Source organism: Camelus bactrianus, unplaced genomic scaffold (assembly GCF_048773025.1).
Source record: "Camelus bactrianus isolate YW-2024 breed Bactrian camel unplaced genomic scaffold, ASM4877302v1 HiC_scaffold_28, whole genome shotgun sequence".
NCBI lineage: Eukaryota > Metazoa > Chordata > Mammalia > Artiodactyla > Camelidae > Camelus > Camelus bactrianus.
Window position 1 is genome coordinate 1,164,970 of NW_027413942.1, and position 26,791 is coordinate 1,191,760.

Sequence of the window (26,791 nt, forward strand, 5' to 3'; positions counted from 1 at the left end):
ATGTCAGGTGGAAAGCTGAGTATAGGTCAAACTTCAGAGGAGGTGATCAGATTGAAGTTAGAGGTATAATGAGAGATATCTTGGGCTGCAATTATAAGTCATAAAAACAGGTTCCCCAAAGAGTGTCTAGAGAAGATACTTCCAGTATAGATTCAATAGTAAGGTTTGAGAAGAGGAATAAAATCTGGGAGCATGCACTAGGAAATGGAGATACAGAAAAAATAGAACAAAGCTTTGACTTCTAGGCGATTAAGGTCAAGCTGAAGAGATATACAAGTATCTGAATAGTTATATGATAAAGGTATGTACTAGCTACTAATGGAGCACAATGGAGGAAACATTTAATTCTACTGAGGGTAATTCAGAGGAGTTACAGAAGGATAATATGGAGCAATTCTGAAAAATCTTCAAAATAAATAACAAGCTAATAGGACACAGGGAAGAACATTCTGAGCAAAGGATTTGAGATTAAAAAATTCAAAGCATTTGAACAATTGTAAATAGTTCAGCTTAATTACACGGTTATAGCTTGTTTCACAATTCAAGATTTAGGTTAACCTTCACTGATGTACCTTTCCACCTGCATTTTACATTCCTGTAGTAATTAACAAATCATATTGCTTTTGCCCTCTCATTGTCTCCATTAATATTTTCTCTCCTGGCTTGTCTTTAATCTGCACACTAAAAAGAGGAGCGTAATTCCTTTTTATAAGCAAATGCTCATGCAGTTCTATGCAAAGAGCAGATGGCCTACAAATGTATCATTTTCTAAACAACTGTATTCTTGTCCCTTTGTCCTTGGTGGAGATGGAGGTAAAACTTTTAATTAGTGTGAAAACCAAAATAACTGCATCCAGAATATTACAACATATCATTCTATCCTATGTGTGATGCCCTGATGTAAATAAAACAATTCAGTGATCTGAAATTAACCTGTAATTAAAGTGTTGAGAATCAATCAGTACAATTTAAGTTTCATTAAATTCAAACACACTCAAAATTGAATCAATTTATTAAGCTTACTTATTTCCCAGCCCCCAACAGACACAATAATACCAACATGTAACAAGTTCACATATAAACAGCTTCACTATTCCACTTACAGAAGTGAGACTACAACTTCCCAAGTAGAATAAGGTACACTCTAAATGCAAATTAAAAGCAAGACAAGACACTCTAAATTGGAGATCTGCTTGCTGTTGGTGAGAATGCCTTGAAGTATTGTTTTTGATCTATATGCAAAAGTATAGGGACACACACTTGTCAAAAGAGAATACAAAGTTCAATCTAACTGATCCATATTGTGCAGATTTTCCCTTCATTCAGTGCAAATTTAAAATGTATAAATTATTTTGATCAGAATTCAGCAATAAAATCTTAACTCTAAAACAGAAACAACAGAAGTGTCTTGTTCACACAATGCCTGTGTGTCTTTGAAAAAAGAAAACTACCTGGAAGCAATCGTCTCTGTACCTCTCTGCCAATTTTGATTAACAGATTCCCTCTTCTTGACTTGGAGCAACTCTCTTAGAATCATAAATTGTGAAAATGAATTGCACATTAAAGGTTCTGGCACCCGAGGACCTTGAGTTTTCCAAATTATGTTTTTCAAGACATTTAACTAAATGCAACTATTGTGTAAGGAGACGGTAGTTGTCAATATGAACACTTCAATAGAGTAGAAGTAGTCATGTTGAATTTTTTGCATTCAATTATTCATTCTATTTTATGTGATAACACATAATCTATGAATTATTTGTTAAATATCACAATTAAATTTGTCAGTTTTTTTTTTTTGGTAAAACCACTACCAAAAACAGCAATGACTAAACATGCTTTTATAAGGATCAATCAACCAATGCAGTTTAACACATGATCCATTAGAACCTCTCTTTTCAAAGCCTGGAGTTCTTTGACAGGTGGAAAAAATGTACATACTGTATACATTACAGAAGAGATCTTACAAAATTCTATCAATAAATATCCACAAAACTATTGCATGTCACTGCTAAAATTCAGTTTCACTATTCTGTTGAAAAAATTCCATTGGTTACATATCTCATTTAAGTGTTGGAAAGAATACTCCATGACTTCTAAGAAATGATGGACAATCTGAATTAAATAGCTAACTAACTTAAAATCAAAACTATAAGTTACATATTTGATAAAAGTAATATATATGTGTGCTTATCACACTAATATAATGTAGAATAAGATGGCTATAATTGTGGGAGACTAGATCTACAGAGGTAGTAAAATGGTCCTGCTAGCTAGTAAATCTGATTATTAAAATCAGGAAGGAATAAGAAGAAAGTAGGGAAGAGAGGGAGAGAGGAAGATGAGAGGGAGTGAAAGAGAAAAAGGAGGGAAGGAAGGAAGGAAGGATTTGTAGTCAAACTGTTACATATCAGGCCCTAAAATAAATTCTTTCCTTAATTCCATGAATTCACTTATTATACAATATTAACAAATTACTTAAAGAATGAATCAAAACCATATAAGATATTATTTCTCATGTAATGGAAAAAATAATACGATGAAGCAAATTAAATCTAATAGTGTTAAAATATTCAAAGACTTTCTAATGATAAAAACTTTAAATATAAAGTATTCTACTTCAAAAATGCTTTCAGAGATGTTATCAATGGTGAGAGGATGTATATATCATATATAGTTTTCTGTTTATGAATTTGATTATATTATAGCAATGGAACAGTGTAATATTAAATTTAAAAAATGCATATCAATTGAAGATATAAATTAACCTCAAATTTGGGTTGTAAATAATTTTATATTTAGCTTTCAGTTTTCTTTATGTTTTTATATAATTTTAGGAAAATAATTATCATACATAAATGTACAGATCTGAGTCTTTATCTAATATGTCTCAATCTCAAGAGTTCTAAAACCCCTCAATTTCCTTCTTTCCTTTCTTCTTTTCTCCCTTCTTTCCTATTCCTTTATTGGTAATTTGGGGTATAAAAGTTAATTGTTGGCAATATTTTATCAGAACTTATAATGTGAATGAAGGATGAAAAATATATACATATATACACACACACATATAGTGATGATCCAACTTGGAATAAATATTTCCATATTTCTATGAAAAATTGTGAATGAATTTAACGATAGTATGTTATTCCTTAACATTTTTCATAATATACAGTATATGTACTTACAACTTTATACTGTGAACTTAATTGTTTAATATCTACCTTCATGCATGGAAGAGTTTTTATGTTATTATAAAGCATACTTTAATAATGTGATAAAGGAGAATGACATGGTGTTAAGAAATTATGTTAATGTAATGGGCTTTATGAATTCACAAATTAGCTGAGCACTGAGAGTGATTGGAATTAGATAGGCAAATCTCTTGAGGGGAGTAGGGCATTGATGTGTAAAAGATTATTCCTGAGAGTGAGAATAGCATGTGTATGGCCCTGTAGCATGAGGGAACATAGTAAGTACGAGGATTGTAAGAAGTGTATCTATGGTAATGATCATGAAGGTGAACAAGGAGTGATTTGAGGCAACTAACAAGGGTAAGGCCAAATATATAACAGTCAGCATATTACAGCAGGCTGTCCGGCCAGCCGGCCCTCCGCCCGCGCCGCGGGGTGGGCAAGCGCCCCGCGGGGGTCTCGGGCTCCCAGCCCACTGCCCCGCCTCCCCGCCACCCGCTAGGCGTCGTCCGGGGACGCCCCTCGCCGAGAGAGACCCTCAATCACAAGTCACCCCGCCCTCCCCACCCTCCTCGCCGTGCCACGCAACCCGGCCCCGGAACCGCCCTCCCGATCTCCCTGCAGTACCCCTCGACCCTCGCCGGGAAGAAGTGACTCCAGCAGCCGTGGCGGCTCTTTGGGCCCAAGGGGCGGGCGCGGCAGCCATTGGCAGAGGCCGCTGCCTCCGGCTGTCAATCCCGCGGCCCGGCCCCGCCCCACCGGCGGAGCGTGGCAGGACGCAGGGCCGCGGGGGCTGTCGGGACGGCTCCAAGATGGCCGCGCGCTTGGGGTCCGCACCTGCTGGCGGCCTCGAGCCCCGTTAACTGCCACCGCTGCTGACCGGAGCCGCCAGTCGTCCTGGCGACTCCGTGGGCTGTCCCCGCGGGGCGGGAGGCCGCCATGGCGACCCTGGAAAAGCTGGCGAAGGCCTTCGAGTCCCTCAAGTCCTTCCAGCGGCCGCCGCCTCAGCCCCCTCAGCCGGCACCGCCGCCGCCGCCGCTTCAGCCCCCTCAGCCGGTACCGCCGCCGCCTCAGCCCCCTCAGCCGGCACCGCAGCCGCCGCCGCTTCAGCCCCCTCAGCCGGTACCGCAGCCACCGCCGCCTCAGCCGGTACCGCCGCCGCCTCAGCCCCCTCAGCTGGCACCGCAGCCGCCGCCGCCTCAGACGGCACCGCAGCCTCAACCGTCGCCGCCGCCGCCGCCTCAGCCCCCTCAGCCGGCACCGCAGCCGCCGCCGCCGCCGCCGCCTCAGCCGGCACCGCAGCCTCAACCACCGCCGCCGCCGCCGCCTCAGCCCCCTCAGCCGGCACCGCAGCCGCCGTCGCCGCCGCCTCAGCCCCCTAAGCCGGCACCGCAGCCGCCGCCGCCGCCGCCTCAGCCGGCACCGCAGCCTCAACCACCACCGCCGCCGCCGCCTCAGCCCCCTCAGCCTGTACCGCCGCCGCCTCAGCCCCCTCAGCCTGTACCGCCGCCGCCTCAGCCCCCTCAGCCGGCACCGCAGCCGCCGCCGCCGCCGCCTCAGCCGGCACCGCAGCCTCAACCACCACCGCCGCCGCCGCCTCAGCCCCCTCAGCCGGCACCGCAGCCGCCGCCGCCTCAGCCGGTACCGCCGCCGCCTCAGCCCCCTCAGCCGGCACCGCAGCCGCCGTCGCCTCAGCAGGCACCGCAGCCTCAACCGCCACCGCCGCCTCAGCCCCCTCAGCCGGCACCGCAGCCTCAACCGCCGCCGCCGCCTCAGCCCCCTCAGCCGGCACCGCAGCCTCAACCGCCACCGCCGCCCGTCCACCGTGGGTCAGGAGCCGCTGCACAGACGGTGAGTCCCTGCGGGTCCCTCCCCAGCCCTGCGCGGGTATCCGTCCCTCCCTCGGCCTCCCCCGAAGGCCCCGAGGCGGTCCGGGCCCCAGGCCTCTGCTTTCCCGGCTGCGAAACTCGGGAAGGAACGGGGCTGTGTTGTGATCCGAGGCCGCGCGTCCCGTTCGGCTTCCTCTGGGCCACTCCCCACCCCTCTCCTTCTCCGGGCCAGGTGTAACATTTTGTCTTCCCTTTTCAACTGAGGGTTTAAAACAGTGTTTCAGATAACTGTCAAAACGCTATGCATGCAAAACCCTAGGTTAACTTAAGGGAAGGAGTAGGAGAGAAGAGGGGAAGGAGCGAAGTTCACTGGTCACTTCTGTGGGGGTGGGTTAGATGGTCACAGTGGTGAACGCTTAACTGCTACATGGCCCCGTGCGCTTACCAGCATAGTCGTTACTGTTACTAACCCCGGACAGCACTGGTGTTAAGGAGGCATGACCACGGACCGTGTGCTCATTGAGCTTAATTTTACACAAACTAAGATTTCCACAGAATCAAGACAGGCAGTAAACGCCAGCTGCAGAGGACAGCTTGTGCAGGGTTGGGGAACAGCATGGCATGATCAGAACTTTAGTTTGACTGGCTTGAAATGTAGAGGGAAAGGGAAACTTCACACTGATGAATCAGAGAGGAGATAGCTGTTTTTATTAAACTAAAATGGTTAAATGAGCCTTGTTGGTTAATGATTTGCCTTAGCAATGTGAATTTGGATTCTGCAAGTATTTTATAAGTTCTGTAAGAAGCTTGTTTTAAAATTTCAAAACTCTTAAGATATTAGAAGTTCAGTTTTATTTTATAAGAATTTTTTAAAAAGTGTTTAACTCAATTAGAACTGAGTTCCTTTAACATAGACTTTATTATCTCATGTATTAATACCCTCTAGAGGTACACAATGAAAAATGTGATTTATAAACAGACACATACAGACACAAGGAAAACAGTATGTAGCTTCAGTAACAGTTTAAGAGAAAAGTCAGAAACAAATTTTCCCTGGTCAAAATATCAAAAAAAGCACCTGGGGCTTATATCCTTTAATTGATTTGAGCTCTAAATGGACAAATACCCAATTTTTTTTTTTTTAAATTGCTAAGAACAAGATTCTTTTTCACGTTGAATAATGATTTTGAAGTTTAAATAAGTACCAACAATAGAGTTATGAGGGAGGAAAAATATAAAATACTGATTTTTTTTTTTTTAATCTCACCGTAAGGTGCATTCTTAAACACATAGGAGAGAACTGTCATGATTTGCGCAACTCGCTTGCAAATAGTTCAACAGTATTAACGATTGAATTTAGATGGTGGGCATATGGGAATTTATCATCCTATTAAACAGTTTTTTGTACTTCTGAGACTTAGAATAAAACATTGGAAGGAACCTGTTAGACATAATGCTCTATGTGAAGTAATTTGTTCCCTTTGTGAAATTCTAGGAAGGTTAAAATGCATGTTCATAACATCAAGAAAATCACAAGCATTTACGATGTAATCAGAACTACCTGAGGATCTGTGAAACTTGGTGAGTTGGTGGATTTTTTAAAATGTCTTAAAACATTTTGTTTTTACAAAGATTACAGGAGTAAGAGAAGATAAATTTTAATCAACTCTTAATATTTTTTTCCTGGTTGATGTGATATAATTAAATGTGGGGAAAAAAGGTAAATTCTAAAAGGAGACACTACCTTGATGGTTTTCTATGGAGGAAACTCAAGCAGGAGGAAGTTTAATTTAAAAACATGAATTACTGCTCTTTATAATACATTCTAAGTTGTCATTCTTTTGAATGCCTTCCTTTCCAAACAGGTGTGTTATTCTGGGAGATCATCAGGACTTCTGGGTATTTGGAGGTACTGACCTAACCAGTGGAACTGCTGATTTATAAGAAGTTGTCCAGAATTTTGGAAAACTGATTAGTAGAGGTAAATAATGTTTCCTTGGCAAGTGATGACAGAAAGTGACTTGAGTGAATTTTCCTTTGTTTTTAGGCAGATGTACCTAACCATGTATGTTAACAATGATTACAGGCTGGAGACCGAGAAGAACTACCATTTTTGCCAGCTGGGATGCAGAAAAAATTGGACTTCTGGGTTCCACAAATGGGCTGAGGTAACTAAGACAGAAAACGTATCTTCTTGGTCAACATGTATCTCAGGGTAATCACAGATGTGTTCCATTACCTGATATTGTTTTAATTTGGATAAATACTCAAGAAAATTTAAGAAATAGAGTTTGCTTTTGCTTTTACATCAGTTTGGTAAAACAGAACAACCTCTTAATTACTAAGTACAAACCAAGTTTTTCATTATTTTTAAAATATTTTAGTTTCTATTTGTATTTGTTTTGTGATAAGTAAGTAAAATCTGTAAGCTCAGAAAATAGTCAAACCTAGGAAGCTGCTTCTGACAAGTGAATTAGCTTATTGAAAATCTGATATAGATCCTTGGCATTAATTTTCAAGTTTTTACAGTTTTCTTGGATTTCTTCTATCTAGGAAAACAACATGCTCTTTTAAGATGACTGTACTCTGATTATAGTCTCTCCTTTATGGATTCCGTACTAAATTGTAACCATAGGTATATTTTACCATTTACAAAAGTGCCTGATTGGGAAGTATAATACAATGATTTTGTAAATTGAATTACTCTAAAATTTCAAGGATTTATTTTTAATTCAATTATGATTAATTTTCATTTGTCACTGGCTCTTAATGCTTTATTTTAAAGTGTCTTTCATAGGCCCCCTTCTTTCATCTTCTTCCCTTAAGCTCTCTGTCCGGTAACTCTAAGTTCTTACATGTTCATGGTAGGCTTGTGTGTTTTTTTTAAAGGCAGGTGCACCAAAAAGCACTTTCCTGTGACTATCTTCTGTTTTGTTCATCATTTATGAGTCCAAATTTTATAGAATTGATTTGAAGAATGTCATATGTTTCTTATCATTGTGTCTGGTTTTTAAAATGCTTTCCTTCTGACTCATTTCTGCATACTTTAAAATAATAATATGAATCAAATAAGTATGGGAATAAAATCACAGTTACTTGTATCACATTTGATTCCATGTATATTGCAAAGTCTTATTATTATGTTGGTGTTATGAACATGCATTTCATAATACACTTATTTACATGAATCAGATCTTATTCATTAAGGTCATTTACTTTTAGAAATATGTAATTTCTTGTGAATACATGTATATAGAAATACATGTGTCTTTTTATAATTTATGCAGCTTAGAATACAGATAAAATAAACCCAAGATACAAGATAATATGCCTTACATTAATTTAAATTCATGTGAGTTAAAAGACAATTTGAATATTGTTTCCCATTTTCTACTAGCTTCTTGATCATATTCAGCAGCACATTTACCTTTACATATATTTAAGGAATCTTTTTTATTTCTACTGTAGCTCTGTCATAATGGAAACTCTGCAGCAGAATCAGCTGTCATCTATCCCGTGTGGCCAAGTGCAGAGGTGAGAATTCTCATTTGTGGGATGACCACTCACAGCTTTAAATGTTTTTACTGTAACTGCTCTTATAAGGTAGCAAGCTAGAGAGAGAGAGAGAGAGAAACAGAGAGAAGAAAAGAGTTCTCTCTGCATATTCCCATGTGTGTGATGGCATTAGTCTTCTTCTGCTGTATTTTTCTAGAATGTGTGTGCGTGTGTGCATGTATGTGTGAGAGAGAAATGTCTTGTCTTTGTCCTAATAGCCACTCTTCTCTCCCTCTAGTTTTTTCTCTATCCTCCCCTCCTTTCTTTTTCTTTTTCATCAATATCTTCTCTTTCAGAAAATTCTTGATAAATAAAATTTCCAACTTCCTCACTTTTAATATGGTAAAGTTACTTGGATCCCCAACGTCAAGGGATCTCATACTTTAATGTCTGTAAGGATTGCCAGGGACACCTTTTAAAAGTACAGATTTCCAGGCCTTACTTTGAGCAGTTCTCTTCCAGTAGATCCAGGGTGAGGCTGAGCATCTCTGAGCCTTCCCCCTTCATATTATGGTGCAGGGGATCAGGGGCAGCTTTCCTCTGGGTCTCCGTGCTGTTGCTATGAAAAGTGGCTACAGCATCACTAATATTTTTCTTTCTTGTTTTAATTGCATTAATATTATCAAGCAGTTAATAGCATTTTCTTAAATTTATGGTCAAAGGCATAGGCATTTGATTTATAATGGTATCTGCAAACCACTCTTTTACTGAATTAATTTGTTTTGCTTGTATTTCCACAATTGTAAATGCCGTGAGTTAAGTGACTGCTTTGCTTCAACTACAGGAGAATGTGAAAACACTCCAGGAGAGAGAGGTTGCATATATCAATGCAGACTCATACACAGAAGGTAAATTTTATTTCAGATTGTCATTAAATAGTATACCAGTATTTAAGTCTGTCAACTCCAACTCATAAACTAGGATTATCCTCTTTCTATGAGATGCCTCAATAATACCTCCATTTCTCCATTTTACCAGAGAGAACATTATTATGATTCAAATGAATCAATATGATTCATAACTAAGCTATTGATCCTAATTTCTTTAGTATATTTACCATTGGCCTATCTTGGATTACTACTTAAAACTTTAGTACTTTTGACATTCTTCCTGTGGAGCTATTTTTAAAAGTTGGGCTAAAGTATTTCATACAGAAATAGTTCCTGTATGTATTGGAACAACTCTGAAATAAGCACCCACTACAGACTTTCTTTTGACCCTGACATGTGGCATGTGCATCTGTAGGCTTTCATCGTGTTATGGTTATTTCTAGGTAAGTGTCACAGGACACATGTTAGTTACTGACACACTCTAGTCTAACGTCTTGATATTGAATTGAATGAATGAATAAAAACGTGAACATTATGGCCTTACCACTTCCTTTGCCAAAGACCCCTAGGTACTGCTGCCATAATGAGCAATGGCCCTTACTGTTACTGCAGGAGCTGCAGCCTTAGCAGCAGAGTCTGCCTCTGCAGTCTCCTATCCTGAGTGTGTGCTGCAGCCTCTCTGGCTCCTGAAGAGTTATTTCCACCTTGTGTTTTAGTTTTAGCCAGGCTGTCTGTCTGTCTATTTATCTACCTACCTATCTATCTATTCTAAAATTTTATTTATTTGTTTTTACTGAAGTACATTTGATTTGTAATATTAGTTTCAGGTGTACAGTGAAGTTACACAGTTATATACATATACATATACATATACATACACATATACATTGTTTTTAGATTCTTTTCCATTATAGGTTATTATAAGATACTGAATATAATTCCCTGTGCTATACAGTAGGTCCTTTTTGTTTATCTGTTTCATATATAATAGTGTATATCTGTTAGTCCTGAACTCCTAACATCTCTCTTCCCTTCCCCCTTTCCCCTTGGGTAACCATAGTTTCTTTTCTATGTCGTGAATGTATTTCTGGTTTGTAAATAAGTTCATTTGTATCATTTTTTTGTTTGTTTACATTCCACATATAAGTGATATAATTTGATATTTGCCTTTCTCTATCTGACATACTTCACTGAATATGATAATCTGTAGGGTCCACCCTATTTTTAATTCTCCAGGAATGATGCCTTCAATTTGAAATATGTTATATCTTGTTTATAATTAGAAAATAAAGTTAGAATTAAATACAGGTTTGAAGTCCATTTGGAGGTATTAAAATACTCTCTATTTTATTTTGCAGGCAATTATACTCTCAGAGTTGACTGTACACCCCTTCTTTTCCAGTTGGTATATAAACTGACAAAAGAGGTATGTAAGTAGATCTGTCATAATGTTTTTTGATGAGTGGATAAATCAATAACTTTTGTTTTCTAAATTACTAATATTTAAACTGGTGACAGACATAGCTGATTTGTATAAATAACAAATCAGAATGAGCTTTAATACACTACTTATGTGACATAACTATGAGAACAGTAGTGCTAGTCTCTGTTCTAATAATAGTTCCTAATAATTGTATACATTTGTTAAAATGTGCAGGGTCTATTGTTTCATGGGGCAGAGTCTCTTTGATATAACAGAAAGAATACTGAGCTGGGATGGGGAAGCCTTGGCTGTGAAGATTGCCTTGGCTATTCATTCATTCATTCATTCATTCATTCAGCAAGTATTTATTGTGTGGTTACTATGCATCAGGTCCTATGAAATGAATTCTAGCAGCTACAGTGATAAAGCACAAGGTTTCTGAATCCAAATACTTTATAATCTAGAGAGGCCACAGACCTGTAAATGAGGACTCATACTTCACTTGAATATTGGATACTATATACAGTGGAGGACAGTTGTGGAAGAGAGAAGTTAAAACCCTGGGGTAGCTGGTGAGGTTGGAAAGCACTAGAAGGTGTTCACAGAAGGATTAGTGGTTAGGCTGTAAAATGGAAGGATGTGAAAGTGGGGAGAAGGTTTCTCCTCAGAAGACACAGGACCTAATAAAGACATGGATGTGTGAAAGAACATTTCCCGACCTCTGGGTAATGCAATATAACCTAAATGTAAGGTGTTGGTGAAAAAGCTGGCAAGAAACGGGGCCTGACCCATAGGCCTAAGTGTTCATAAATCTGGTGATGGAGAAATTAAAGAATCTTTAACAAGTTGTATATTATCATTTTTATTCATTAGAAAAATTACTCTGTATCAGTGCATTGAATATTTTAAGCTGTAGTAAGTCTAAAAGCAAAATGGAAATAATTCCACATAATTATTTAGCGCACAGGAATTTATAAATACTAGTTATTGATGTAAAAAGTACTCTGAAAATGCTAATGCACTCTGAATCTCTAAAAATTATGTGATCTACTCATTGAGTATATGTGTGCTTCATTTAAATAACCCCCCATTATAGAATTTAACTGTAAAAATATTTCTTTCAAGTAGGTATCACTTAGATGACAGTGGGAAGTAGATGTCACATCTCTGTGGTCCTGTTTCCCAATCGCCCTTCATCTTGCCCTGTCCTTTTCACTGTTAGTGTCTTTAACATCTCATCCTCCCAAGTGAGCATCCTCCCATGCCCATCACAACTCCCACCATACTGGGAAGCTTAGGTCCTTGATCCTTTTATTGAAATGTCCCATAAAAACATCTTATCTAAAAGCACGCTGTAAAGACAGCCCTTGTTGGGGAATCCTTCTCAGGAGATACATTTACACTCTGTCCTACAGAGGAGGCTCCTGCCTTTATAGGAGGGGTAGTAAGAATTTTAGGGCCAAGAAGGAGAAGCTTAGGTCTATCCCCTTTGTAAATTTATTTAATAAGTATTAAAAGTGTAAATGGTTACCATAGTGACAGGATAACTCAAACATAGATCCTGCTATTAGTGTGTTACCTGTGTAGCCAGGAGAGACTATGATCAGGAATTTTCAAATCCAAGATAGAGATTAAAATCACCAAAGTGAATACAGATAAAAGTGTGGGAAGCAAAAAATAAATATCTTAGTTTATTATTTTACATGTTGGAATTAAACAGCCTGCTTAATGGGAAATTGCAAGTTTTTTTCCCATTTTAAAGCCTCTTTTATGTTAATTTGAATTTAATTTTCATGCCACTTTATATACAATATATTTGTCTTTCAGAGTTTTTGTTTTAGGTAGTTTTTTAACAGTTTAACTGGGAAATTAAAATGTATCTTTAGAACTTACATTATCAGGATGAACTAATTAATTGTCCAGAAGAGAAGAGTGAGATTTTATAATCTTGTTTGATTTGTTAGTGGAAGAATCAGACATCATTCATCTGGAGAAATGCTATTGGTTGCTGAGGGCTCAATCCTGAACTGGATGACTTGATTTAGAGACATTTGGCCCATTGGCTTCACCACCAATTTGTCCATCTCTGAGTGAAGGTGGGAATCCTATTTTCTACAAATGTTCTTTGCTAAAAACGTGAGCCTTGTTCCACCTTTGGAGCCTTGTGTAAGTCGGTTTACCTTTCTGCACCTGAATATTCTCATATATAAAATCGGTTTGACCAAGAAAATCATTATGAAACTGTGCTCCAGTGCGGTGCCTCAGCATCTGGTGCAAGGTCAGGGTGGTGGACACTGAATAGGCAAAGCTCTAGCTTCCACACATGACCCCACCTCTTCCTCAGCTGAGTAATGTCTATTGTATTTCTTTTATATAGAAGAAGGTTCCACTGCTGTATCCTTCCCCCACCCTTAAAAAATTAAGAAACCACTGGACTAGACCATCTCTAAGGTCCCCACTTAGCTCTAAACTTTTCACTACTATATATATATATATATATTAAATGAGGTTTACAAGGAGTAGTTGTGGCTGATAATCACAAAAACTGTATTTGAAATCTGAAAGCTTGGGTTCTGCTTCTGATTCAGACCTTTTTAAAAAAAACTTCTTACTTTCAGCAAGTCATTTAACTACTTCTTAGCTTCAATTTTCTGCTCTTTGAGGGCACAGAATTAGATTCTTGAAATAGTCTGTATTCTTCAGGTTTCTTGTGTGTTTTAGAAATACTTGTTAGTGGAGCTAGAACAGACAGGGCTTCCACTTCAGCAGTGCAGTTATATTTTTACCTTTTTAGAATTAGAGATTGAGAAATCATTTCATTTGAAAACAAAATGATTCCATTTATTTTTTATGAAAAGTTTAAAATCCACAGGATTAGATTATAAATTGCCCTTTATTTCTGAAATTTAATATATTTATGTATACAGATTAAGTGGTACAATGAAGACTGCAGTACAGAATTTCTTTCTCTTATAATATAGTGTGTTAGTTTTCTTTGCTTCATGAAGGAGCTGTATGAAGCTTGTTAATAACAACACAGTATATCTTTGATAGAGTTCAACTTTTCTTCTTCTTTTTTCCTTTTTCTTCTTAGTCTTTCCAAATTAGGATAATTGTGGTCTCTGACTTTTTTCCAGTTACATTTTTAAAATATACTTTTATTTTTTACATTCTACAATCACTTTAGACTTTTGGAATTAATATAAGATAGAGACAGGTAGGCAGACAAAACCAAACACTAAATGATAGTATTTTCTTCTAGGAAGTTAAATTTTGGTTATAATTATGCCAGGGGGGAAATAAAAACTTCCTAAGACAGTGGAAACTACTGATAACTTTTAAAAACTAAGTCAGTTTATGCGAGTCATGCCTCCTTTCATAAGCATGTCATTAACAGGAAGTTTGTTGGCTGTGATTTATTCTGTGTTCCTATTTTACAGGTTTATTTAACGCTTTTGGTGAAAATCATGACAGCCACATAGATTTTAAGGAGATATCCTGTGGGTTATCAGCTTGTTGCAGAGGACCTCTGGCTGAAAGACAGAAATGTAAGTGTGTTAAACATCACAAAATTTGGAAGCTATACAGAGAAAAAAATTAGCATCCATTCATGTAAAAAATCATCTGATTAAAGCTTGAATTTTCATCCCTTTGGCAAATAGCAGTCTCTTGCTGAGGTTTTACTGAGGTCAGTGTAAAGGTTCAATCATCTGTTCTTTTTTACTGTGGAGTAATTTAAGATCTTTGTTATTAATAATGGTTGATTTTCCAGATGAATGTACAATTCATGGTAAATGAACTACATCATTCATGATGTGTTTGAAAATGTTAAGCATATAGAAAATATTTTCTGGTAGTCTATATAGAAAATTTGTCTTGCTTAACTTGAATTCCAACTTATTTTCTAGCACTGTGTATATTGATATTTTATTACCAAAATTAAATTTATGATAAAACAATTTTATTAAATACTAAATTTATCTTTTAAACCTAGCTAAAATATTATAGCGTAATTTATAAGCATATTACATTAATAAATCTTAACCATATTTGGTTAGGAAAATGCAGCAGTTTACATTTAATTGGAACCTAATTCTTATATATTCACTAGGGTCATTATCTCTGCATATTTCTAAAATACAGCTTCACAAATACTGCGTATTTTGGGTATGATACTTATTAGTTCAATATTCTTTAGTAATGTTGTACTGTGATGTACTCAGTTAATTTAATAGCATAATTAATACATAATTATTACACACACGGGTGTGTGAAGTAGATAATTATTTAATCTTAAAAATTTAGATTTCTTTTATCTTCCCTGATAGTATACCATTACTCTAACCTGGCTTTGTGATAGATTATTTGTTCACATTAAAGTTCTGGTATTAAAGAGGCTGAAGTCTTTGTTTCTCAATTGAGGTTAATTATTGTCTTAAATTTTTTTAATTTATTTTTTGCCAGTGGACTAGTGGAAGTTAACCAACTAGACTAACTAGCAACTTTGCTGATATTGATGTTAATTAGCAAAGTGCTGATATTTCGGATTTTTAGCTTGTTGTATATAAACTTCATTGAAGATTTGAAATTGTTCTTAGGCAAAAATATTGGGTGCACATTAATTATATTGGAGAGGCAAAATCTTTATACAGTCATCTCTCATTATCTGCTGAGGATTGGTTCTGAGACCCCCTCAGATACCAAATCCATGGATGCTCAAGTCCTTATGTAAAATGGCATAGTATTTGCATATAACTTATGAACATCATCCTGTATACTTTAAATCATCTCTAGGTTACTTGTAATACCTAATATAATGTAATTATTTGTAAATACAATGTAAATGATATGTAAATAGTTGTCAGTGCATCGCAAATTCAAGTTTTGCTTTTGAGAACTTTCTGGGAAAGTTATATATATATATTTTATATATATATATACATATTTTTTTGATCTATTGTTTATACCTGTGAATGCAGAACCAATGGATACAGGGGGCTTACTGTACCAGCTTTTTGTTGATTCTTAATGTAGATGGAATATTTTCAGCATTGTAAGAATCAACTCTGAAGTGATCAGTTTTAAATATTAGAAATTAATTTAAAAGGTTGAATTACCTTCTCAAAATCTGTGAGATATTGTATAGTAACTTGGCCCTTTTTCAGTTTGCAAGAAATTTAACTTCAGATTTAGGTGAAGGATAAAGTTCTCTAAGCGGGCTAATGATATAAGGAGAGAGACTTGTGAAGTGTACAGGAATTCCTACAAGTTCAAAGGACTTTAAGGACACAGTGTCCTCCAAATAAGAACTTAGTCCAGAATGTAGTTGTTTGAGGAACTAAGTAATTTTACTAGGGCAGCTTGTAATAAAATGTATTATACTTCAGAATATGAAAGTAATTTCTCTCCATAAGAGTTTCTTTTCTTTAGTTTGCTTCAAGGTATTTGATGTTGACGGTGACGGAGTTCTTTCTAGGGTTGAACTGAGAGACACGTGGTTGCACATTTAGAGGTCTGGAAGGACAACTGCACCGATGATATCCTGGTAAAGTCTGATTGCATACATCTTCTTGCATGTAAACTTCCAACAGGAACATAGAGTGAAGAATTTTTTAAAAGAGGTTGAGAAAAAGATTTCTTACTACTTCTAGGTTCTATATTATGCTACTCAAAATATTCATAGCCAAAGATGCAAAATTGGGAAGAGAATTTGCCTTAGAAAATTTAATAAACTGAATGTATTATGTAAAAAAAATTGAAACCACTGGAAAATTGTCATAAATTTTTAAGGTAAACAAGCAATCTATTTCTGTAATTAAAAAAAAAAAAAAAAAGAAAAACCTTGACCGAAAATACTTTATACTTCAGCTACTGGCTAATAAAAATGATACCTTCTCCTTCCTAACTACTGATTTGGGTTTCTGGTTTTAAAGGAATTACACGTGGATGTATCCAACATTGTAGAAGACACATAGAATGCGCATGATACCACAAAGTTGAGTCTAGCAGAGACTAATTTATTCTTTTCTAAAAATACATTATATTCTGAATTGCTATACATACCTTACGTATACATACTTGAATCTCTTCTACATCATCCCTGCTAAATGCTTATTTGGACCTGTCGTTACAATACCTCCAAGTTGTCCCTAAGGAAAGCCCATTCCACCTTTAAACAACTCCATTAAGTGTTATTTACATAAAAAAATTATATTTTATAAGCTAGGCATTTTATAAAAATTAAGTAGAGACAGCTCTTGCCATCTGTAGTTTATAATCTTTACTTCTCCCATTTTAATACATTATGGTAAGACAAAACTTATATTGAGCAAAAGAAGCCACAGAATAAAAGAACACATTGTACAATTCAATTTATATGAAGTTCTAGAACAGAGACAGAACTAATGTTAATAAGTGTTACAATAGTGATTTTGGAGATGGGTGATTTAACTGGGAAGGACCATAGGATATCTGGGATGATGGAAATTATTTTTTATCTCAATCTGGGTGGTGTATATTGTTTAAAAAAAATTTTTTTTTCAATAATATTGGTGAGGGTCTGTCCTAAGTTCTTTAATAGCAGCCAGAATAATTGTATAATAGCAGAAACGAGCATGTACTTTACAAAGAATAAAGCCTTGAATTTTTTTAGTTTCACAACATTTATTAAAGATATTATAATAGGTTTGCCTTAATGTCTGTGTATCCCTGTGAAACTGAAGATAATCCATATATGTGAGACACATATGAGCTAATTTGACCCTTTCTATTCAAATGTTGACATGTACCAAGTAGCAGATGGTAGGATGTAGACCATAGTGCTCTTATACAGGCTTAGAAAAATAAGTAACATTTTTTTTAATCACAAATCCAGAAGAAATCATCATAGTCTTATTAACTGACACTCAATAGAAATAAATAATAGAAATGAATTTTTCAGGGCTTGATCTTTGGCAATTCAGATAACCATCTTCATTTACTTTTCTGCCCAAAACTAAGGTAGCCATTTCTATTTGGTATATATGAAAACAGAAACATAGGAAAGTTTCTTTTAGGAAATACCTTATGTAGAGATACAATTTCCATCGCCTTTTTTCTGGGTGTTTGATAAGTATGGAGGTTATCATTGCTGTCTATTTTTGTGTAAGACCGAGTTTCTTCTTATGACTGTACTTTTGAACATTAAAAAAAAAGATCATTTAGCTGCTCCATCTCCGTGTAACCATAATAATGAAATGGTAAAAATTTAGAATAGAATTTGGACCTTTCAACCAAACCTATTACCCATATTCACTGGTGACTAGACTGTGACAATATTACCCATTATTTTGTACCATTACATTGGTATTAATATACTTTAATGGAAGTTGCATCATGAAAGCCAATAAGTACCATCACAGTGCTTTAAAATCTTTTCTTATAATAAATGGTATTATATATTGAATGAATACATGAATATCATTAATAAATAATATTAAGTATCATTAAATAATAAATCATTAAATAATAAAAATATAATTAAGTAATAAAAGCTAAGAACATTATTATTCATCTAGGACTGTTAAGGTGATTGTTCAAAAGATGAAGTAAGAGGCATTTGGTTATATTTTTGCCTCCCAAGAAATACTGTCTACTGTATATAAATGTAATTTTTGGTACACTTTGACACGAAAAAAAAAATACTGCTTTACTCAACTTGTGAAAGTAATGTTAAATTTTATTTTGAGGGAATGTTAATATAGATACTCATTTATTATATATATTTAGTTCTTTTAAATCTCTTAAGAAGTCTAATAATGCCAGATGTTTTAAAGAAGATCTTAGAAAATTGTTAGGGTCAAAGGGCATAATCCAGAGAGTTTGGAAAAATGCTTTCAAAGTTAGTAAATAATCCTTTTTCTCTACCCAGAACCTTTTGTGGGTTCTGTTAGTAAACTTCACCTTGAACCAGAAGATACTGTGAGTTATTTCCCAGGTCTTACTGGAGGAAGATTTTTGGTGATAAATTGCCCACGTTATGACTCATTACTTCAGAGTTTGGTTATTTTTGAACTTATTTTTGCTGGCCTACTTTTAGATGAACACATAGCATCTACACTAAATCATTAGTTTTCTTTCAGGCAAATGACCATTGCAAGTTTAATAAAACAGTTTATTCAAATAATATAAGAAAATGAAGATTTAAGATGTTCTTAAATATTGTTTCTCTTTCAGAATGGCCATCTTAACTCTAGAAGAATATCAGATCTGGAGTGTGAAAAATGTTCTTGCCAATGAGTTTTTGAATCTACTTTTCCAGGTATGTTTAAGGTAAATGACAGAGACCGAGGGCAGTGGTACCAGTAGTTCTACATCTTTTCCATTATGTAGTAGTTAGACAACTAGACTACAAAACCATATATTGTCAAAAGAACTGCATTAACCTGTACACCACCTGCAGATGGTAAGTTAGAGCGTGAGTGCTTCTCAGAGTCACAATGTGCATGATAGGAAAGTAGAGTAAAGCTGATAATGTTTATCTTAATAACTCATGATAGAGCAGATTATAAACACATAGAAAAGAATTTAAAATGTAAAAGCCATTATAATTTGCTATTTTTCTTTACTTTTTTTTTTTTTTTTAAGACCCTTCCTAACAAGTAACACAGTGTGGACAGAGACATAGATCATAAATTGGCAGCTGTAAATTTTTCACAAAGTATACAATCTTTCCAGTTAGGAGGTTATTTTAGATGCAAAGCTGTTTCTTAATTTTCTTTTTTTTCTTTCTTTCTTTCTTTTTTTTTCTTTTTTTTAATTTAATTCTTTAGAAGGCCCAAAAAAGATTGAAGGAGAAAGGAGGAAAGAAAAGCTGTCAGGGGTGAACATGAAATCATAAAACTTGCCAGATTTTAACTATTTTCCCAGTTAAAGTAGTTCTCTTTGCTCCAATTTAAAGAAACAACTTATAGTTTCCCATTTTTCATAGTTCTTCATAAATATATGTTGATTTAATAGTATTTTACAGGGTGTGAGTAGGGACAGACTGGAAGTTCAAGATTTGTAAATACTGACAGTATATATAGAATAGAAACAAGTTTATACTGCATAGCACAGGGAAATATATTCAAGATTTTGTAGTAGCTCATGGTGAAAAAATATGAAAACAAATATACGTATATTCATAAAGGACTGAAAAATTGTGCTGTACACCGGAAATTGACACAACAATGTAAACGGACTATAACTCAGTAAAAAAATAAAAATAAAGATAAAACTGTTAGAACACTATAAAAAAAGTAGTATTTTAGATTTTTCTTATTTTATTCTCCTTTTCTTATAAAAGCACCCCTATGAAGATCAATAAGACTTGATATCTTTATATCTATCAAGATCCTCCATTGTAAATACAGAGTAACCTGCCTGTGACACAGCTATGTTAGAATAAATGAAAATTGAACTCTTCCTGACAGCTAATAACTAATGTATATTTAAAGCATATGAAATCTGATAAGCCTATGATACCCATTTAAGTCAATCAGTTGCTCTACTGTCAGTTATCAGCCAGGATCTAAGTTGATGTCTTTATAAAACATAAATACATATAAAAATAATATAAACCTATTGTAAACAGAAATGACTTGCTTAGTAATATGAAAATGGTGCAGCTATTTTAATCTCATTTAAAATGATGTCCTCAATTACTTTAAGTTATCATTAATTATATAAACATTTTGACCACTTAAGTTTGTGTCTGAGTCATCTTGCAGCTCTTACATAGCAAAGCATTTTGAACTTTTATATTGCCTTTCCTATTTTCTCATGCTTATTAGGGACTTGCATAGGCACTATTTTTTCTATGACTCTATAAACAGATGTATGCCTGAGATTTTCTTTTGTGTCTCAGTGTCTCTAGCATTATATTACTGACAGATTTTTTGTTGGTTATCAATCTAATTTTTTTCTTGGTATATATAGTCCTTTCAAATATATATATATATGTAGTCAGTTTACACTGTTGTGTCAATTTCTGGTGTACAGCACAATGCTTCATTCATACATGAACATACATATATTCATTTTCATACTCTTTTTCACCATAAGTTACTACAAAACAGTATTGGATATAGTTCCCTGTGCTATACAGTATGAACTTGTTTATAAATTGGGAGTTTGATTTGCAGGTACTAAATATTAACATTACATTTTATGATGCTCACTTTATCCCATATTCAGACATGCTTTTAAAACTTTATGTTCACTTAATATATAAGTAAGCAGACTTACTCTAAATTGTTTTATTTTCTGTCTGTTTCTAAAATAGAATTAGCTAGTAAATTCAGTGATAAAAGCTTGAATTATACTTTTATTTTATTTGCCAAGATCCCACTCCTGGCTGACCATTTTGGGTATTTAAGTATAAAGTAAGTAAATGTCAGTAGAATTAGGAAACCATTCCTGTGGTAATATTATTTTCAGTCCTTTCAAATAAACTCAGTGCCCAATATTTTGCAGAGGAAGCATTCTAAACATGATCAGGGTCTTCTATCTTGTACGTTAGTCATAAAGTGTCAAATGTTAAACAGTTTGATAAACAGAATAGTGCACCACACTGACCCCTACCTATATCCATGCTCTAATCCTGAAATCTGTGAATATGTTATTTTACATGGCAAAGGGGATTTTGCAGATGTATCAGGTTAAGGACTCTGAGACAGGGAGATTAGCCTGGATTATCTACATGGGCCTAGTCTAACAACAGGAGTCCTTAAAAATTGAAAATCTTTCCCAGCTGTGGTCAGAAAGATATGACTTTGGAAGAGGGATTATAAAGCTGTAAAGCTGTTAGCTTTGAAGATAGAGGAAGGGCCATGGGTAAAGAAGTGTGGGTGAACTCTAGAAGCTGAAAAAGACAAGGAAATTCATTCTTTCTTTGACCTACAGAAGGGCATAGTCTGCTGACATCTTGATTTTTAGCCAAGTGATACCTGTTCCTGACGACCTACAGAACCATAAAACAATAAGTTTGTGTTGCTTTAAGCTGCAAAATTTGTGATAATTTGTTACAGCAGTGATAAAAATAAGTATAGGGGAGATAATCCAAATTTATGGATTGGAGGGCTCAACATTTTAAAGATGTCAGTTCCCCTTCAACTGTTTCAAAGATTTATATATGCACATCAAAATCCCCAAAAGTTAATTGTTGTTACTGTTTTTTTGTAGAACTTGACAAACTGATTCTAAATACATAGAGAAGCGTGAAGAGCCAATAGCCAAGATGATATTAAAGAACAATGTTAAAGGACTTATTATAAAACAATATTAAGTCTATGTGATAACTACCTAAAGTTAGACATATAGACCAATGGAACAGTATTGAATTAAACCCTGTACCATACATGAACAGTAATTTTAGATAGATTATAAATCTAATAAATTTGAAACATAAAGCAAAGCATCTGGGGGAGGGTAAAGCTCAGGTGGAATGTGTGCTTAGCATGCATAAGGTCTTGGGTTCAACTCCCAGTACCTCCATTAAAATAAATAACCTAATCCCCCACCAAAATAAAGCATCTAGAAAATAGTGTAGGAGATATTTTAATGACTTTGAAGTGGCAAAGAGTTCTTAAACAGGACACAGCACTAAACATAAAAGAAGAGTTTTAAGTTGGACTTCAGTAAAATTAAGAATTATTTTTATCAAGAGATACCATTAAGAAAGTGAAAAGCTAAGCCACACGGTGGGAAAATATATTTGCTATACCTATATCCAACAAAAGACTTGTATCTAGGGCATATAAAGAACAAAAACCAGTGGAGAAAAAGGCAGAACCTTAATATTAAAATGTGCAAAAAAATTGAACAGGTGCTTCTCACACACAAAAAAAAATCCACATAAGCTATGAAAAGGGGCTGACCTCTTTAGTAATAATGGAAATACGTACTAAACCCACAATTGGAACACCATTAGACATCCACTAGTATAGTTAGTTGTTAAGTGATACGAAGCATTGGTGAGGGCAACAAGCAATGAGGACTCTTACACATGGCCAGTGGGAATATAAATTCTTACAAATACTTTGGAAATAGGCTTTTTGAATGAAAGTTATATATGTATATGTGTGTGTGTATATGTGTACACACACACACACCCACACCCTATTACCAAGGGTAGGCCATGTGTGTACCCTTCAGAAACTTCTACATCTGAGCACCAAAGGACATCCAGAAAATTCTCATAATCACTATTTGTTATACCCCCAAATAGAAAATGACCCAAACACTTTTCAACAATACATGACCATAAGTGGTGGCACATGCATACAAGTTGTATAATTTAAAGCAATAAAAATAAATATACTAGTTTACAGAAAACACTAGTGGATGAATCTTACATAATTTTGAGTGGAAAGTATGGGACCAAAAATTTCAAAAGCACAAAAGCCAATCCATGGTGGCAGAATTTAGGATGGTGGGTCCATCAAAGGGGTGCCGTAGTATCTGGGAAGAAACCCAAAGTGGAACAGCAATGTTCTGTTTCTTGACTGGATGAAGGTTACATAGATGTATTTACTTTGTGAAAAATCACTGAACTGCATACTTAAGATGTGTTCACATTTAAGCATGTATATTATATTTGCATTTTTTAAAAAAAATGTTTGCTTGCAAAAAAAGATATCCAAAGCCTAAATATTTATTAGTAGGAGGATGGGTAAAACAAATGATAGTATATTCAAATAATGGAATACTATTCAACAATAAAAAAGAATCAACTACTGATACAAGGATGAACCTCAAAAGCCTAATTTATACATCTCATTGTCAGGTAAATTTTAACTCAGAAGGTAAACAAAACTGTAAACAGGAATGTGCCCTGGGGGGAGGGGTGCTTTAGCCTTTGTCTCCTCAGACCTGTGCCATTACTGGCACATCTCGCAAGAAGAGAGGCAGGGCTCAGCCACAGCTACCATCTCCTCCTGTGCATAGTGCCCCGGCGGGGACAGGGCTGAGGCCTGAATCTGCACGTGGGGGCTCCACAACCTCCTAGGCAGGACTGAGACTTGTTTATAGCCTGAGGCAGGGAGGATCTTTCTACCCTGACACCTCAGAGAACTTGTGCTGCCAAGAGAAACAAGGAGCTCAGATTTGGCACAGAGCGTAGGCGGGGCTGTTCCGCGGTCTTCCCCGAGCCCACCTACAGACCGCCTACCCGAGGCAGAGCAGGCAGCTGCACAGAGCAGCGGAGTGACCAGCACCAGGAGAGGGCACAGCACCTGAACACTGTGCTGGGATGGGGTGTAATCTGCCCACCTGCCTCCCCCTGAGCACAGCATCTGACTGTGGCATCAGGAGGGGGAGTGACCTTCCCGCCCACTGGGTAAGAGCTCAGCTCCTGACCTAGTGTTAGGAGGGGGCACAATCTGCTAGCCAACAGCCACTGAGAGCAGCACAGATGAGGGCGCCAACAGAAGGCCTATGAAACAGCAAGCTGAGTTCGCGAAGCAGGGCGAAGACACAAAGACCTCTCGATCAAATCATTAAGGGCACACCATCTCCAGGTTAAGTAGGTAACTGATACTCCTTAAGCCACGGTGCCAGAGAGATATGAGCAATGTGAAGAAGTAGAGAAACCACTCCCAATGAAAAGATCAAGAGAAATCCCCTGAAAGCATGATCAAGGAAATAGACATTGATGGCCTACTAGATCAAGATTTCAAGAAAAGAGTGATCAAAGTACTGAAGGAACTAAAAGAAATAGGGTTTAGGGATATAAAATATGTCAAAAATGAAATAGAAACTATAGAGAAGAACCAAGTAGAATTAGTAAACTCATTGGCTGAGATGAGAGCTGACCTAAAGGCTGTGCAAAGCAGACTAGAAAATACAGAAGAACAAATATGTGATCTAGAAGACAGGACAACAGGAAGCACCCAATCAGAACAGCTGAGAGAAAAACAAATAAAAAACAATGAAAACAATATATGGGACCTATGGGGTAATATAAAGTGTGCCAATCTATGCATAATAGGAGTTCCAGAAGGGGAAAAAGAACAAAGGGGATTGAAAAGGTATGGGAAGGACTCATGACTGAAAACTTCCCAAACCTAAAGAAGGAATCATATCCAAGCACAGGAGGCTCAGAGGGTCCCAAACAGGAAGAACCCAAACAGACCCTCACCAAGGCACATCCTAATCAAGATAGCCAGAGTCAAGGATAAAGAAATGATCCTAAAGGAAGCAAGAGAAAAACAGAGTGAGTTACAAGGGAACCCCCATAAGGTTTTCAGCTGATTTCTCTACACTGTTTACAACAGCTAAGACATGGAAACAGCCTAAAATGTCCATCAACAGATGACTGGATAAAGATGTGGGATATTTATATGATGGGATACTATTCAGCCACAAAAACTGACAACATAACGCCATTTGCAGAGACTTGGATGCTCCTGGAGAATGTTATTCTAGGTGGAGCAGAACAGAAAGAGAAAGAGGAATACCATATGAGATCACTCATGTGTGGAATCTTAAATATATGCAAGATCTTGTGGTAACTCACAGCAAAAAAAAAAAGTGACAATGAATACATGTACGTTCATGTATAACTGAAAAATTGTGCTCTACACTGGAATTTGTCATAACATTGTAAAATGACTATTACTCAATAAAAATGTTTAAAAATAAGTAAAGTAAAATATAACCTTTAAAATACTGTATAATGAGAGGTGTGATGTTCTAGTATCTGTTCTAAGAAGTACGTTAGACACACATAAGAATAGCCAATGGTCAGAAAGATCACATGTTATCAGCTACCACCCCATGCAAATTAATGGCATTTAGTAGATATTCATATATGTGTGTACATATATAAAATGTGTATTAGTATATATGTAAATCAAATAAAATAATTATATTATAATCTAATGTAAAATCATATCAGCAAGCACACTGTGCTGACATAAGTGTCTTGGTGTAAACAGATTACAATTTTTCATTGAGTTTTCATAATGGGATAATATTGTGAACCAAGTGGAAATTGTAAAAAAATGTTATCCAAAAAAAAAAAAAAAAAATCCTGACTACATGAAAAGATGCACAGTTACTATAAGGGCTCTCCCCTTATTTACTATCAGTGTCAGAAAGTCTCTTGGAATAAGTTAGCAGAATTAAAAACTCTAAAAAGACACAAGTATGCACTCTCTGTTAAAGAAACCAAAAGAAAAAACAAATGAATGGACAATTAAGATCCTACAGATAAAAATACCAATTTTTATGGGAAATAGCCTTAATATAAAAAATAAGGAGATTATATTCTAATTTCACTTTTTGAATAAAGATATACAAAATTTAGCTGAATACTTTCGTATTTTGCACTTATGAAGAAAAAATGTATTTGCAATGAAAAAGCAGCCATTATCCTGCCTTTTGAGTATTCTAAAGTTTTAGGTTTGAATATATTTCATCTTAAATGGTCTTAAGCACTATGCACTGGTTGGTGTTTTAAAAATACCAGTGTGTGTGGAACTTCTAAAAGTGATTCAAAAAAAATTTATATTTTTGTAATAATTTAGTAATGGCCCGGATATTATTTTTAACAAGACTACTCACCATGGAATGCTGCAAGATTTTTTCAATGAGTTTATATTCACACATGTTGAAGATTGTCACTATATTATGAGAAAATGTCAACCATGGCAGTATTTTGACTTGAAAACGAGATAAGATGAGAAGCATATTTTAAGTATAAAATAAATGATTGCATGCCTTTAAAGACAAGAAAGTAAAAGCACGATAAACTCTGACTTTGACACACTTAAAATATAAAAATTAACATAATGTGATTTACACACTTCTCTTTAACTCTTTCAGTACTTTCACAGCCCCTTTCCCATTACACCCGCATCCCCGCTCCTGACCCTTAGTGTACACACCCCTGATCACACGGGGGAGCGGGGACCCGGGCAGTGAGGACCAGGGGCACGGACACTC

General features: G+C 36.2%; 1 protein-coding gene across 1 annotated transcript; it reads left to right on the top strand.

Moving 5' to 3' along the window:
• LOC141576737 (uncharacterized) lies at positions 1–26,152 on the top strand. Its single transcript, XM_074360147.1, has 12 exons — positions 1–56; positions 3,738–5,039; positions 6,513–6,598; positions 6,883–6,998; positions 7,104–7,185; positions 8,486–8,551; positions 9,357–9,420; positions 10,761–10,828; positions 12,790–12,921; positions 14,266–14,373; positions 16,256–16,370; positions 19,040–26,152. Exons 1-3 carry the CDS (start codon positions 1–3, stop codon positions 6,580–6,582), a joined length of 1,428 nt encoding a protein of 475 aa, XP_074216248.1. The 3' UTR covers positions 6,583–6,598; positions 6,883–6,998; positions 7,104–7,185; positions 8,486–8,551; positions 9,357–9,420; positions 10,761–10,828; positions 12,790–12,921; positions 14,266–14,373; positions 16,256–16,370; positions 19,040–26,152.
• The last annotated feature ends 639 nt before the right edge of the window (positions 26,153–26,791 follow it).